The sequence below is a fragment of the Choloepus didactylus genome, chromosome 1 (genome assembly GCF_015220235.1).
Source record: "Choloepus didactylus isolate mChoDid1 chromosome 1, mChoDid1.pri, whole genome shotgun sequence".
Taxonomy (NCBI): Eukaryota; Metazoa; Chordata; class Mammalia; order Pilosa; family Megalonychidae; genus Choloepus; species Choloepus didactylus.
In genome coordinates, this window is record NC_051307.1 from 94763031 (window position 1) to 94779057 (window position 16027).

The 16027-nt window shown below is 36.2% G+C and overlaps 2 protein-coding genes across 4 annotated transcripts in view; both read left to right on the plus strand.

Moving 5' to 3' along the window:
• PIGX (phosphatidylinositol glycan anchor biosynthesis class X) overlaps window positions 1-16027 on the plus strand; it is an 88497-nt gene that overhangs the window by 8555 nt on the left and 63915 nt on the right. For all 3 annotated transcript variants that reach the window (XM_037837711.1, XM_037837710.1, XM_037837707.1), the window contains exon 3: window positions 9642-9783. In XM_037837711.1, the coding sequence (XP_037693639.1) occupies window positions 9642-9783 (142 nt within the window). The remainder of the gene's footprint in view (window positions 1-9641; window positions 9784-16027) is intronic.
• The window catches only part of PAK2 (p21 (RAC1) activated kinase 2), a 167654-nt gene that overhangs the window by 5820 nt on the left and 145807 nt on the right, over window positions 1-16027 (plus strand). The window lies entirely within an intron of this gene.

Below are 16027 nucleotides of genomic sequence, written 5' to 3' on the forward strand. Positions count from 1 at the left end.
TTTAGACATTCTGGTGGGTGTGTAGTGATATCTCATTGTGGTTTTAATTTGTATTTCCCTGATGACTAAATGCTCTTGAACACCCTTTCCTGTGCTTATTAACCACTCACATACCTTCTTTTGTGAATGGTCTGCTTAAATCTTCTCTGTCCATTTTATGTTGGGTTGTTTGCCATCTGACTGAGTTTTAAGAGTTCTTTATGTATTTTGAATACAAGTCTTTTTGCAGATAAACGTATTGGGAGTATTTTCTCCCATTCTGTGTCTTTCCATTTCATTTTCTTAATGTTGTCTTTTAAAGAGTAAAAGATTCTAATTTTGCTGTAGTCCAATTTATTTTTTTTCCTTTATGGCTCATAGTTTTTGTGTCCTGTGTTAAGAAATCTGTGCCTATTGCACAATCATGGAAATTTTCTTTTAGAAGTATTAATTGTTTTAGTTTTTACAATCATGGATATGATACGTTCTAATTAATTTTTATGTATAGTGTTAGGTAAAGGTTGAGGTTTACTTTTATCCATATGGATATCCAATTTGATCCAGCACCATTTGTTGAAAGTATTATTCTTTCCTCATCAAATTACCATGACATTCTTTGTTGAAAATCAATTACCATAAGTGAGTGGGTCTTCTTCTGTATCTGTTCAAACTGTGACTGATGAGCCAACCTGTCCATGGCCTGTTTTTTGTATGGCACTTGAGCTAAAAATAATTTTTAAATTTTTAAGTGTTGTTCTTTAAAAACCAAAAGAAAAAAGAAAAGCAAAGAAGAATATGCAATGGAGATCTTATATGGCTTGCAAAAGCTAAAATGTTTACTATTTGGCCCTTTTCAGAAAAAGTTTGCCAACCCTGATCTTTACGTCTGTCCATATGCCAATAATGCATTAGCTTGATAACTGTAGTTCTATAGTAAGTCTCAAAATCAGGAAATATAAGCCCTTCAACCTTGTTCTTTTTCAAAATTGTTTGGTTGTTCTAGATCCTTTGCATTCCATTTAAATTATTGAATTAGCTTGTCAATTTTTTCAAAAAATCTTCATCATGAAATTTTTATTGGGAGTCTGTACATAAGTTTAAAGAGAATTGATATGTTAACATTAATGAGCATTCCAACTCATGAATATGGCATCTTCCTTTTAATTAAATTTTCTTCAATTTATCTTAAAAATGTAGCTTTTGTAGTATGGGTGGTGGTGTATTTTGTTAAATTTGTTGCTAAGTATTTCATGTTTTTTGATATAAAGAGTTTTTAAAAAATTTTATTTCCAGTTTTTTGTTGCTAATAACAGAAATACAGTTGATATTTGTATACTGTCATTATACCCTCTTCCTTACTGAAATCACTTATCAATGCCAGTCACTATTTGCCGATTCCTTAGAATTTTCTATAAAGATGATCATGTGTTTGCTAATAAAGATAATCTGTATGCTTTTTATTTATTTTTCCTTGCTTTTGACTGGCTAGGATCACCAATATAGTATTGAGTAAAAGTGATGAGAGCAGGCATCCTTGCCTTGTTCTCCATCTTAAGAGGAAAGCATCCAGTCTTTCACCATTAAATATGATGTTTGTCTTATGTTTTTTGTCAAGGCTTTTATCAATTGAGGACTTTCTCATGTTCGTAGTATCCTGCAGAATTTTTTTTCATGATTATTAAATTTTGTAAAATGTTTTTTCTGCATTTACTATGAGATAATAATGATTTTTTCCCTTTATTTTGTTAATATGGTAAAGACATTGATTTTTCCAACAGTAAAACTGCCAGTTGGTCATTATGTATTACCTTTTTGAAGTAAACATATGATTTGACTTGCCAATATCGTGTTTGGGATTTTTGCTCTTCTGTTCATGAGGGATATTGGTTTGTACTTTTTTTTGTTGTTATGTCTGTGTCTGGTTTTGGTATGAGGGCAATTCTGGCCTTGAAAAATAAGTTGGGAAATATTTCCTTCTCTATTTGCTGATGTGTATCATTAGTATTTCCTTAAATATTTGATAGTATTCAACAGTGAAGCACTCTGTGCTAGGTTTTCTTTATGAGAAGGCTTTTAAAATATTTTATTACAAATTCGAGATATCAAAACTTTTCTGATTTTCAGTTCTTCTTATGTCAGTTTCAGTAATTTTTCTTTACAGGAATTTGTCAATTTTATTTAAGTTGTTTAATTTATTGGAATAAAATAATATTTCCTTATTGTCTTTTTAATGTGTAAGAGGTTGTGTGTTCCCTCTTTTATTACTGATTTTGGTAATCTGTTTTTTTCCTCTTATTAATTTTCTTTATCTTCATTTTTCTCTATTATTTGTCTGTTTTCTCTATTATTTTTCATTTCGTTGATTTCTGCTATTTTTATTATTTATTTCCTCTTTCTTTTGAATTTGATTTCCTTTTCCTTTTTAGCTCCTTAAGGTAGAAGCATGGATCATTGATTCTGATCTTTTCTTTTCTAATATAAATAACTTTGCATTTAAAACTATAAGTTTCCCTCTGAGCAAGGCTTTAGCTGCAGCCTACAAATTTTGACATCTTTGTTTGCATTTCATTTTGTTGAAATGTTTTCTAATTTTCTTTATGATTTCTTTGGCCCATCAGTTATTTAGAAGTATGTTGCTTGATTTCAGCTTTTGGGGAATTTTCCAGATGTTTCTGTAATTGATCTTGAATTTAGTTCTGTGGCTAGAGACTATACTTTGTATGATTTCAACTTTTCAGACCTCTAAATACCTGTTTTATGGCCCAGCATATGGTTTTTCTACTGTACTTAAAAATGTGCTTTTGTTGGGTAGAACATTCTATACACGTCAGTTAGATCGACCTGGTTGGTAGTATTGTTCATGTCTTCTATCCTTATTGATTTTCTGTCTACTTGTTCTATCAGTTATTGTGAGAGGGGTATTGAAATCTCTGACTATTGTGGATGTGTCTATTTATCCTAGTAGTTCTATCAGTTTTTACTAGGAGGTAAATACATGAATATTTTAAAGCTCTGTGTTTAGGTATGTGCAGTATTTGGGACTGTTATATCTTTTACTTTATCCCTAACAATATCCTTTATCATGAAGTCTAGTTTTTCTGATACTAATTTATTCTCCAGATCTATTGTGATTAGTATTTGTGCATATTATTTACTTATTTCTATCCTTTTATAAACTTATCTGCCTTAATGTTTTAAAAAAATGTGCTTCTTGTAGGCAGCATATGGTTGTGTTGCTATTTTATCCATCTATCACTTTCTACATTCTAATTATAGTGTTTAGACCATTTGCTTTTTTTTAAATTCATTTTTATTGCGATATATTCACATACCATGCAGTCATACAAAACAAAGCATACATTCAGTTGTTTACAATACCGTTACATAGTTGTGCATTCATCACTGGAGTTAATTTTTGACATTTTCATTACCACACACACACACACATATAATAAGAATAAAAATTAAAGTGACAAAGAACAATTAAAGTAAAAAAGAACACTGTGTGCCTCCCCCCTCCCCCATTTTTCTACTCATCCATCCATAAACTGGACAAAGGGGAGTGTGGTCCATATGGCTTTCCCAATCACATTGTCACCCCTCAAAAGCTACATTTTTATGCAATCGTCTACAAGATTCATAGGTCCTGGGTTGTAGTTTTATAGTTTCAAGTATTTACTGCTAGCTATTCCAATTCATTAGAACGTAAAAAGAGTTGTCTATATTGTGCATAAGAGTGCCCACCAGAGTGACCTCTCTGCTCCTTTTGGAATCTCTCTGCCACTGTAGCTTATTTCACTTCTTTTCACATCCCCCTTTTGGTCAAGAAGAAGTTCTCCATCCCACGATGCCGGGTCTAGCTTTGTCCCCGGGAGTCATATTCCACGTTTCCAGGGAGATTCACTCCCCCTGGGTGTCAGATCCCACATACGGGTTAGGGCAGTGATTTCACCTGCCAAGTTGTCTTAGCTATAGAGAGAGGGCCACATCTGAGCAACAAAGAGGCATTTGGGAAGAGGCTCTTAGGCACAATTACAGGCAGGCCTAGCCTCTCCTTTGCAGCAACAGTCTTCCCAAGGGCAAGTCCTGTGATAGAGGGCTCAGCCCATCAAACTGCCAGTCCCCAATGTCTGTGAGCACATCAGCAACCATCAAGGTGGGGAAGCCCAACACCCCTGCATTCTCCACCAGCTCCTCAAGGGGGCTCTGCATATTTTTTCATTTTATTTTTTTTAATTAACTTTTTTTTAAACTAAATATATAAAAAAAAATTTTTTTTAAAGATATACAATGATAAAACATTTCAAACAAACCATAACAAGGGAGTAAGAAAAAGATAACTAACCTAAAATAACTACTTTACTTCCAACATGTTCCTGCTCTACCCCAAGAAAATAACCTAATATCGCAACATTTCTGTGAACTAGTTCCTACCATACCCATCAGAAATTAACAAACCATAGTCATTCCTGGGCATTCCCAGAATGTTAAATTTACCCACGATAGCTTATCTGTTCTTATTAGGTTATCGTTCCCCCTTCACTAACTGCTCTCTATTGCTAGGTCCCCTACATTCTACATTATAAAACATTTATTTTAGGAGTGTGTTGTTTAACCTTCAGGTGTTTGTGAATTTTCTAAGTCTCTGATGGTTATTGGCTTCTAATTGTATTCCACTGTGGTCAGAGAGTGTGCTTTGAATAATTTCATTTTTAAAAAACTATATTGAGGCATGTTTTATGTCCCAGCATATGGTGTATTCTGGAGAGAGTTCTGTGATCACTAGAGAAGAACATGTATCCTGGTGATTTGGGATGTAATGTTCTATAGATGTCTGTTAAATCAAATTCTTTTATCGGATTGTTTAGGTTTTCAGTTTCCTTATTGGTCTTCTGTCTGGTTGATCTATCTATAGGAGAGAGTGATGTGTTGAAGTCTCCCACAATTATTGTGGAAACATCCATTGCTTCCTTTAGTTTTGCCAGTGTTTGTCTCATGTATTTTGTGGCACCTTGATTGGGTGCATAAGCATTTATGATTGTTATTTCTTCTTGTTGAATTGCCCCTTTTATTAGTATGTAGTGGCCTTATTTGTCTCTCCTAACATCCTTGCATTTAAAGTCTATTTTATCTGAGATTAATATTTCTACTCCTGCTTTCTTTTGGCTGTAGCTTGCATGAAATATTTTTTTCCATCCTTTCACTTTCAATTTCTTTGTGTCCCTTTGTCTAAGATGAGTCTCTTGTATGCAACATATTGATGGTTCATATTTTGTGATCCATTCTTCCAATCTGTATCTTTTAATTGGGGAGTTTAATCCATTTACATTCAATGTTATTACTGTGAAGGCATTTGTTGAATCAGCCATCCTATCCTTTGGTTTGTTTGTCGGATATATTTTTTCCCTGTCTCTCTTATTGTCCTTTAATGAACCAATATTGAATCTCTTTAGTACTGAACCTTTCTTCACATCTCTCTCTCCTTTCTTTGTTTCTCTTTCAGTAGGGCTCTCTTTAGTATCTGAAGTAGAGCAGGTCTTTTGTTAGCAAATTCTCTCAGCATTTGTTTGTCTGTGAAAAATTTAAGCTCTCCCTCAAATTTGAAGGAGAGCTTTGCCGGATAAAGTATTCTTGGTTGGAAATTTTTCTCTCTCAGAATTTTAACTATGTCATGCCACTGCCTTCTTGCCTCCATGGTGGCTGCTGAGTAGTCACTACTTAGTCTTATGTTGTTTCCTTTGTATGTGGTGAATTGCTTTTCTCTTGCTGCTTTCAGAACTTGCTCCTTCTTTTCAGTATTTGACAGTCTGATCAGAATGTGTCTTGGAGTGGATATTTGGATTTATTCTATTTGGAGTTCACTGGGCATTTATGCTTTGTGTATTTATATTGTGTAGAAGGTTTGGGAAGTTTTCCCCAACAATTTCTTTGAATACTCTTTCTAGACCTGTACCCTTCTCTTCCCTTCTGGGACACCAATGAGTCTTATATTTGGACGTTTTATCTATCATATCCCTGAGGCCCATTTCGATTTTTTTCCCCATTCTTTCTTTTGTTCTTTCATTTTCTGTTCTGTGGTTCTCAAGGTCGCTGATTTGTTGTTCGGCTTCCTCTAGTCTTGTATTATGAGTATCCAGAATCTTTTAAATTTGGTAACAGTTTCTTTTATTTCCATAAGGTCATCTATTTTTTTATTTATTCTTGCAATTTCTTCTTTATGCTCTTCTAGGGTCTTCTTCATGTCCTTTATATCCTGTGCCATGCTCTTCTTTATGTCCTTTATATCCTGTGCCATGCTCTCATTGTTTGTCTTTAGTTCTTTGATTAATTGCACCAAGTACTGTGTCTCCTCTGATCTTTTGATTTGGGTGTTTGGGTTTGGGTTATCCATATCGTCTGTTTTTTTCATATGCTTTAAAATTTTCTGTTGTTTTGGCCTCTTGGCATTTGCTTTACTTGGTAGGGTTCTTAGGATATGTTGGATTATTCAAAGACTAATCTCTAATTTATCAGATCTACACCTTCGTGGTGTACACCTTCTCTGACTAACCAGCAGATGGCATCCACGAGTCACCTATTCCCCTCAAGTCAGTTCTCCCCAACTTTGTCTTTGTGGTGTGTGGGGGTCTGATTCTTGTGGGGTCCAATTGGTGCACCAAGTTTGGGTGTGTTGTTGGTGCTGGCTGCCCTGAATGTGGGGCGTGTGTCTGAGCGGTTAGGGAGGCAGGGCAGTTTTAATAATCAAACCTCCCAGGTGTTCCTGGAGATTTGAGGCTGTTGCAAGAGTCTAAACCTTCAGTTCAGTCTCGCCACAGACTGTCTCTGCCGCTGACCCACAAGTCCTTGGTATTGATGTATAGTCCCTGGGATTTCTGAGTGGGTCCCTCTTCCAAGCTGTGCCCTTCTAGGGCCTCTGCTGAGGGAAGGTTGTACTACGTCACAAGTGCGCGCCATCCCTCAAGGGAAGTTCTGGGCCTCTGGGCCATGTAGGTGCATTCCCAGCCTGCTGTAAGGATGGCTGTATGGGGCATGTTAATTTCCCCCTTTTCACACAGCTCTGCCTTCCCAGCTTTGGGACAATTAGCTGTGGGTGCGCAAAAGGCTATTGTCAACGCCTGATATTGTGGCGTGTGCGCGTGTTGCTGGAAACACTTCCTGTCACACTGGATTTTTTGGCGCAGCTCTGGGCTGTGGTGCTGGTGCCGGGCAGGAGCGTTCCCACCTGCCAGGAAGATGACTGCAAGGGGCATGGTTATTTTCCCCTTTTGGCTCACCTCTGCCTTCCTCACTCTGAGACAATTAGCAGCAGGTGCACGAAAGGCTATCTTCCACGCCAGATATTGAGGTGTTCACGCAGCCCGTTCCCGCTGCGCTTCACTGTACAGTTCTCACTGCCGTATCTGCAGCTAATTTGGGTTTTTTAAAAAAGAACTAGTCCACTTCCAAACACCAACCCATGGTTTCTCCACACTGCAGCTTGGCTGCCGGATATTCAGCAGGCTTACTCACTCATTTCAGAATGCAGACTCCTGTTTCACCAAGTGTATGGTCCCTGTGGATTTAGCAGACCTTGTGCAGCTGGTGCATCACTGGAAGTGGTGTTCTGGGTCACTTTCTGGCCTTTATCTGGTATTTTTCATGGAGGTGTTTTTTTGTCCTGTCTCTCCTAGCCGCCATCTTAGGTTCTCCAGACCATTTGCTTGTAATGTAAATAATGATATAGTTGGCTTGGTTTAAATCTGCTTTCTTGCTCCTTGTTTTCTGTTTGTCCCATTCAGTCTTTTCCTGCCTTATTTTGGATACATCGAGTACTTTTTAGCATTCCGTTTTATCTACGGTCTTATGTTATAACCCCCCCCCCTTTCTCTCTCACTCTCTTTTAATTGGTTGCAAATACAGTATGCATTTTTAATTTATCACAGTCTTCCTTCTTGTACTATTATTCCATATCATGAATAATACATGAATCTTATATCAGTATAGGTTCATTTCCCTCATTCTTACTTCATGGTATTGTTGTCAAGAGTTTTACTTTATATTTTGCTTGTGTTATATGTCCCAAAATACATTGTTATTACTTTTGCTTTAAACAGCCAATCCATTTTAAAGCAGGTAAAAATGAGAAAAGTCTTTTATATTCATCCACATCTTTATCATTTCTAATGTTCTCTCTTTCTTGTAGATTCAAGTTTCTATCTGCAATTAATTTCTTTCTGACTGAAGAACTTCCTTTACCATATCTTGATGGCAAATTCTCTTAGTTTGTGTTTGTGTTAGTGTTTATTTTGCTTTTAATTTTGAAAAATTCACTACCCCACCCCCAGACATATAATTCTAGGTTGACAGCTTGTTTCTTTTAGTACTTATTTCTTTATTACTTTAAATATGTTGTTCCATTGTCTGCTGGATTATTCTTGTTTTTATTACCCTGTATATAATGGGCTTCTTTTCTCTGACTGCTTTTAAGTTTTTTGTTTTTTTTTTTTTAATCATTGATTTTTAGTGATTGGATCACAGTATGTTTGGTGTGGTTTTCTTTATGTTTATCCTGTTTGGGATTTGTTGAGGTTCTTATATCTATGGGCTTAAATTTTTCATCAAATTCAGAAAGTTTTCATCCTGTATTTTCAGATATGTTTTCTGTTAAATTCTCTCCTCTTTTTTGGACCTCCCAATGACACGTGTAAGACCACTTAATATTGTTTAAAGATCACCAAGGCTGCCCTTGGTCTTTGCTCCTTTCTGTACTTCAATTTAGATAGTTTCTATTGCTTTTTCTCTAAGTCACTGATCTTTTCTACTGCAGTGTCTAGTTGCTTTCAGTCACATCTGGGTAATTTTTCATTTTAGAAATTGTGTTTTTCATATCTTGAATTTGCATTCAGTTCTTTTTTCTATCTTCTGTTTCCCTCACAATGTTCATATTTTTATTTAAATTCTTAAACTTGTTGGGCATATTTATAACTATTTTCATGTCCTTTTCTATTTTCATCACTTCTGTCATATCTAGGTCTATTCCTATTGACTGATTTTTCTCCTGGTTATTGGTCACATTTTCTGATTGTTCACATATTTAGTAACTTTTGGTTGGATACTGAACATTGTGAATATTTCATTATTGAGTGTGTGGATTTTTTTTTCTTCTTCTTCTTTTAAAGAGTGCTTATGTAAGCAAGACCACTGCACTGTGATTTGGATACTTGTCCCTGCACTGTGGTCCAGAATGTGCCTCCATACAGAAAGTTGGGGCAATCACATGTTTAGCTGTATAATCCATTTCAAATCCCTTTTTGCATATAGTATGAGCTAGGGGTCAAGGTTCAGGTAAATATCAGTTGTTTTAGTACCACTTTTTGAGAAGACTTTCCTTTCCCCATCAGATTAAGTTGGCAACTTTATTGAAAATATGTGTGCGTCTGTTTTTGGACTCTATCCCTTCCTTTGATATATGTCTGTTTTCATCCCATACCACACTGTGGCTTTTGAAATGAATTAATGAATGATCTGATGGGTGATTCTGACATAGTATAAGTCATTTGAGTTAATAATCTGCTGAAAAATAAATTTGAAATGTAGTGTTTCTGTTCATTTAAATTTGGTATTATGCTATCTCATGTAACAGTTGAATGAAGAGATTTACTTCAAATGTACTTGTCTTACAGAGATCTTTTAATAAAAGTGAAATTTGGAGAAAGCATTGAGGACTTACAGACCTGCCGACTCTTAATTAAACAGTACATCCCGACAGGACTATTTGTGGATCCATATGAGTTGGCTTCATTACAAGAGAGAAATATAACAGAGGTACAACTATTAGAGGAATTTTTTTTGGAGAAATTAATTTATGGTTGCCATAATTTGGGTTATGGTAAAGCAATAGACAAGACAACGTAGAAATTTTATTTTTCATTTTGTTAAGGCAAATAAAGTAACATTTTTAGAGAGGATTTGCGTATTCTTCAAGAAGTGAGTGATACCTGTTAGGAATAAGCCAACTGAACTAAGCTAGTTGAATGCTTTTGGGCAGAATGATTCATAGTTTAGTGACTAAGAAGACTATATATACATGTCTTAAGAAGATTAAAGATTAAAAAATAGTGCTTCAACAGCAAATTCATTAAACTGGATAGACATCTACCCCAACGTTTGTATAATTTGGGTATAGAAGTGAAGGAAACTAATATTATCTGCAAATATATATGCCAAATGTCTTAATTGTTTTTTTCAAAGAGAGCAAGATGGAATTAAGATTTAAGAAAGATTGTGTGCCATACCCTTTACATAGATTATTCTTCATAACGATCCTGAAAACATTATCTCCATTTTATGACTAAGGAAACCATTACTCAAGATGATATAGGTAAATGGTTGAGCCAAGAAATGATCCATGGTTTCTAATTGCAAAATAGTTGCTCTTCCCAGACAAGAATATTACCTCTTAGTTAAAGGTTTATCCAACTTTATGAGAATTACCTGGCGACACTTTTTGTACAGATTGTCTTTCTGGGAAATACTGATTCAGTATGTCTGGGTTAGGCCCCAAATTCTGTTTAAAAAAGCCTGGGTGATTCTTATTAAGGAGTTTTGGGAAGTACTTCTTAGTTATAAGATTATAATCTGTATGAGTCAAAGGCAAAATAGATATACTTGTAATCATTCTTGATGGCAGTTTATTTCTAATTGCTATTTATGCCATTTTCTTTACCTGTTTCATTTATTTATTTTAATATTTTTGAGCAGGTGTTGCATTCTAATAGTTCAAATTTTGGAGGTGTGAAAAGGTGTACAGTGAAAGTCTTTGACCTATTTCAATCTCCAGTCACCAAGTTTCTTCTTGTATTCTCAGTTTGTTCTGTATATATGGTAGTTAAGATATACATGTGTACACATATATGTCAGTTTAGGTAGACACACACACACACACACACACACACACACACACATATGGACTGCAGTTCTTTTTACCTCATTTGTTCTTTTTTTCACTAAGTCATGAATTATAAGTGAAGCTTTAAAATTTTTAAGTAATAAATGTCAAATTTAAATAGTTCTTGGCTTGTAATGACATGGTTTGGAATCATTCTTAAACCTACTTCATAAAATCACTTACCGTGTTCTAAGAAAATGGAATCTTTTTGGATAGGGGCACCCAAAAAAGGGGTTATCTGCTCATACCTTTGGTTGGGATGATATTGGGATTTGTGTGGGTTGACTGTTATGGTGGTTTGGACCTATGTACCCTAGTAAAACATGTTTTTAAACTCAATCCATTCCTGTTGGTGTGAACCCATTGTAAGTATGACCTTTTGATGAGGTCACTTCAATTAAGATGTGGCCCAACTCAGTCAGGATGGGTCCTAATCCTATTACTGGGGTCCTTTATAAGCAGATTGAAATTCAGACAGATAGGAGAGAAAGCCATGAGATGCAAGAAGCTGAAGGTTAATGAAACCCAGAAGAGAAGGGAGAGGCCAGGAGAGGTTGCCATTTGCATTGCCATGTGACAGGAGCTAAGGACTAATGATCGCTAGTGTCCAGCTCTGGAATACCAGTCTTTTGGAAGAAAGCATTAACTTGATGATGCCTTAATTTGGATTTTTCCAATCCTCAGAACTGAGCTAATAAATTCCCATTGTTTAAGCCAACCCAGTACATGGTATTTGCTTGAGTAGCCAAGGAAACTAAAACATGGATCCAAAATGGAAATGCTATGTTTTTGAGACCACAAGTTTTACTCAATCAAAATAATGCAGTGTTAGGACTAATGCCTCTGGCCAAGTTGGATAACAGGGACCAGATATACTCTCCCACCTGAAATAATCAAGAAACAGGTAAAATATATGAAATAATAGAAAAAGTTATTGGACATTAGGAAATGTAGGGCAGTGGTCTGTGAGAGATAGGAAGTAAACAAGGTGAGCCCTACGATTTCCCCAGCTTACTTCTTTGAGAGGGTTTTCAGGCTGTAGGTCAGGTAGGGGAAACCATGCAGAGCCAGGTGGACTTCCTGAGTTGAGATGAAGCTGAGATTCTGGTGAAACCAAAGTTACTGGAATTCACAAGACGGAGTACAGGAGAGGAGAGAGCTGTATAGAGACAGAATTCTGGAGATCTGTAGATGGTTCTCCTCAAGTGTTCAGCTCATTATTGATCAGTGCATGCATGTGAGCAACAGAAACTATACCAAAATTGCAAAACAGATAAAAGATAATTTAAAAAGTGAATGGAGCATTGGGGAGCTGTGGCATAACTACTGGCCTACTATATGTGTAATTGGTGTCCTGGAGGAGAGGAGAGGTGAGGGTGGAAAAAATATTTGAAGAAATAATGGACAGAGATTTTCCACATTTGATGAAAACTATAAACCCTCATATCTAAGATGCTCAATCACAAGAAACGTGAAGTAAACTACACTCAGGTGTGAGATAATCAAATTGTTTAAAACAGTGATAAGAGAAAATCTTAAAAGCAGCAAGAGGAAATAAAAAACATATTACATACAGAGGAACAAAGATAAAGATGGCAGCTGATTTCATATTGGAAAAATGCACATGAGAAGACAGTGCAGCAACATCTTTAAAGTACTGAAATAAAAAGCTTTGAACTTAGAATTCTGTATCCAGGGTAAATATCTTTCATAGCAAAGCAGAAATAAAGATTTTTTCACACATACAAAACCTGAAAGAATTAATCATTCTCCAGCCTGTGCTATAAGAAATGTTAAAGGAATTCCTTTAGGCAGAAGGAAAATGACACCAGATGGAATCTGGAATTACAGAAAGGAAAGAAGAGCACTTGAAATGGTAACTATATGGGTAAACATGTAAGAATTTTTTCCTTATTTAAGTCTCTTTAAAAGACAATTGACAGTTTAAAGAAAAATAATAACCATGTATTGCAGTATTCAAGTTGTATGTAAAAGTAAAATGTCTGCTAGAAATATTCGAAGTTTAGGAAGAGATAAATGGAAGTATACTTTTGAAAGGTTTTATACTAAACATGAAATGGTTTAATATTGCTTGAAAGTAGACTGTGATAAGTTAAAGATGTTTACTTTAACCATAAAAATAACAAAAAATTATAGCTAAATAAGCCAATGAAACAGATAAAATGAAATAATTAAAAATATTTAATTAATCCAAAAGAAGGCAGGAAAGGAGGATAAAGGGAACAAAGAATAGATATGATAGAGAACAAATATCAAGATGATAGATTTAAGCTTAACATCAATAGTTATATTTAAAGGACATGGTCCCTGTTAAAAGACAGAGTCAGATTGGATAAGAAAGCAAGACTTTACAAGAGGCAAACCTTAAATTTAAAGACACTACTTAAAAGTAAAAGATGGAGGCATACGGTGTGGACCTGGCACCTCTTTTGTGATGCAGCTGCTGAGGAGACTCAGGCTGTCTCCAGGGCTGATAAACTGAAGGAAGGAGTCAAGACTGAGAACAATGATCCTATTAATTTGAAGATGGAGGGGCAGAATGGTTCTGTGGCACGGTTTGAGATTGAGGCATACAACACTTAGTAAACTAATGAAGGCCTGTTGTGAACGACAGAGTTTGTCAATGAGGCAGATTAGATGCTGATTTGACGGCAGCGAATCAATGAAACAAACATACCTGCACAGTTGGAAATGGAGGATGAAGATACAATTGATGTGTTTCAGCAGCAGACAGGGGGTGTCTATTAAAAAGGGAGCCGACTACTTTACTACTTTACTTAGAACTCCCCCCAATCCCACTGTCCCCCCTCATAAGCCACATTTTTATACAATTGTCTTCAAGATTCATGGGTTCTGGGTTGTAGTTTGATAGTTTGAGGTATCCACCACCAGCTACCCCAATTCATTAGAACCTAAAAAGGGTTGTCTGTATTGTGCATAAGAGTGCCCACCAGAGTGACCTCTTGGCTCCTTTTGGAATCTCTCTGCCACTGAAGCTTATTTCATTTCCTTTCACATCCCCCTTTTGGTCAAGAAGATGTTCTCCGTCCCACGATGCCGGGTCTACATTTCCTCCCTGGGAGTCATATTCCACGTTGCCAGGGAGATTCACTCCCCTGGGTGTCTGATCCCACGTAGCGGGGAGGGCAGTGATTTCACCTTTCAAGTTGGCTTAGCCAGAGAGAGAGGGCCACATCTGAGCTACAAAGAGGCATTCGGGAGGAGGCTCTTAGGCACAGTTATAGGGAGGCCTAGCCTCTCCTTTGCAGCAACTGTCTTCCCAAGGGCAAATTCCATGGTAGAGGGCTCAGTCCATCAAACCACCAGTCCCCTATGTCTGTGGTCATGTTAGTAACCATGGAGCTAGGGCAGGGCAATACCCCTGCATTCTCCACTAGCTCCTCAAGGGGGCTCTGTATATTTTTTTCCTTGTTTTTTTTTTTTTTTTTTTAACTTTTTTTTTCTAAATCAACTGTATGAAAAATAAAAAAAATAAAAAATAAAACATACAATAAAAGAACATTTCAAAGAGACCATAACAAGGGAGTAAGAAAAAAACAACTAACCTAAGATAACTACTTTACTTCCAACGTTTTCTTACTCTACCCCAAGAAGGTAACCTAATATAGCAACATTTCTGTGAACTTGGTCCTACAATACCCACCAGAAATTAACAGACCATAGTCATTCCTGGGCATTCCCAGAACATTAAATTTACCCATGATAGCTTATCTGTTCTTCTTGGATTATTGTTTCCCCTTCCTTAATTGCTCTCTATTGCTAGTTCCCCTACATTCTACATTATAAACCATCTGTTTTACATTTTTCAAAGTTCACATTAGTGGTAGCATATAATATATTTCTCTTTTTCTGCCTGGCTTATTTCGCTCAGCATTATGTCTTCAAGGTTCATCCATGTTGTCATGTTTCACGAGATCGTTCCTTCTTACTGCCGTGTAGTATTCCATCATGTGTATATACCACATTTTATTTATCCACTCATCTGTTGAAGGACATTTGGGTTGTTTCCACCTCTTGGCAATTGTGAATAATGCTGCTATGAACATTGGTGTGCAGATATCTGTTCGTGTCACTGCTTTCCGATCTTCCGTGTATATACAGAGAAGTGCAATCTCTGGATCGAAGGGTATCTCTGTATCTAGTTTTCTAAGGAACTGCCAGACTTACTTCCAGAGTGGCTGAACCATTATACAGTCCCACCAACAATTTCTCCCCATCTCCTCCAGCATTTGTAGTTTCCTGTTTGTTTAATGGCAGCCATTCTAATTGGTGTGAGATGGTATCTCATTGTGGTCTTAATTTGCATCTCTCTAATAGCTAGTGAAACTGAACATTTTTCATGTGTTTCTTGGCCATTTGTATTTCCTCTTCAGAGAAGTGTCTTTTCATATCTTTTGCCCATTTTATAATTGGCCTGTCTGTACTATCGTCATTTGAGTTGTAGGATTTCTTTATATATGCAAGATATCAGTCTTTTGTCAGATACATGGTTTCCAAAATTTTTTTCCCATTGAGTTGGCTGCCTCTTTACCTTTTTGAGAAATTCCTTTGAGGTGCAGCAACTTTGAAGCTTGAGGAGTTCCCATTTATCTATTTTTTCTTTTGTTACTTGTGCTTTGGGTGTAAAGTCTAGGAAGTGGCCACCTAATACAAGGTCTTGAAGATGTTTTCCTACATTATCTTCTAGGAGTTTTATGGTGCTTTCTTTTATATTGAGAACTTTGGTCCATTTTGAGTTAATTTTTGTGTAGGGTGTGAGGTAGGGGTCCTCTTTCATTCTTTTGGATATGGATATCCAACTCTCCCAGCCCATTTGTTGAAAAGATCTTTATGACTCAGTTCAGTGACTTTGGGGGCCTTATCAAAGATCAGTCGGCCATAGATATGGGGGTCTATCTCCGAATTTTCAATTCAATTCCATTGATCTGTATGTCTATTTTGTGCCAGTACCATGCTGTTTTGACAACTGTGGCTTTATAATAAGCTTCAAAGTCAGGGAGTGTAAGTCCTCCCACTTTGTTTTTCTTTTTTAGAGTGTCTTTAGCAATTTGAGGCATCTTCTCTTTCCAAATAAATTTG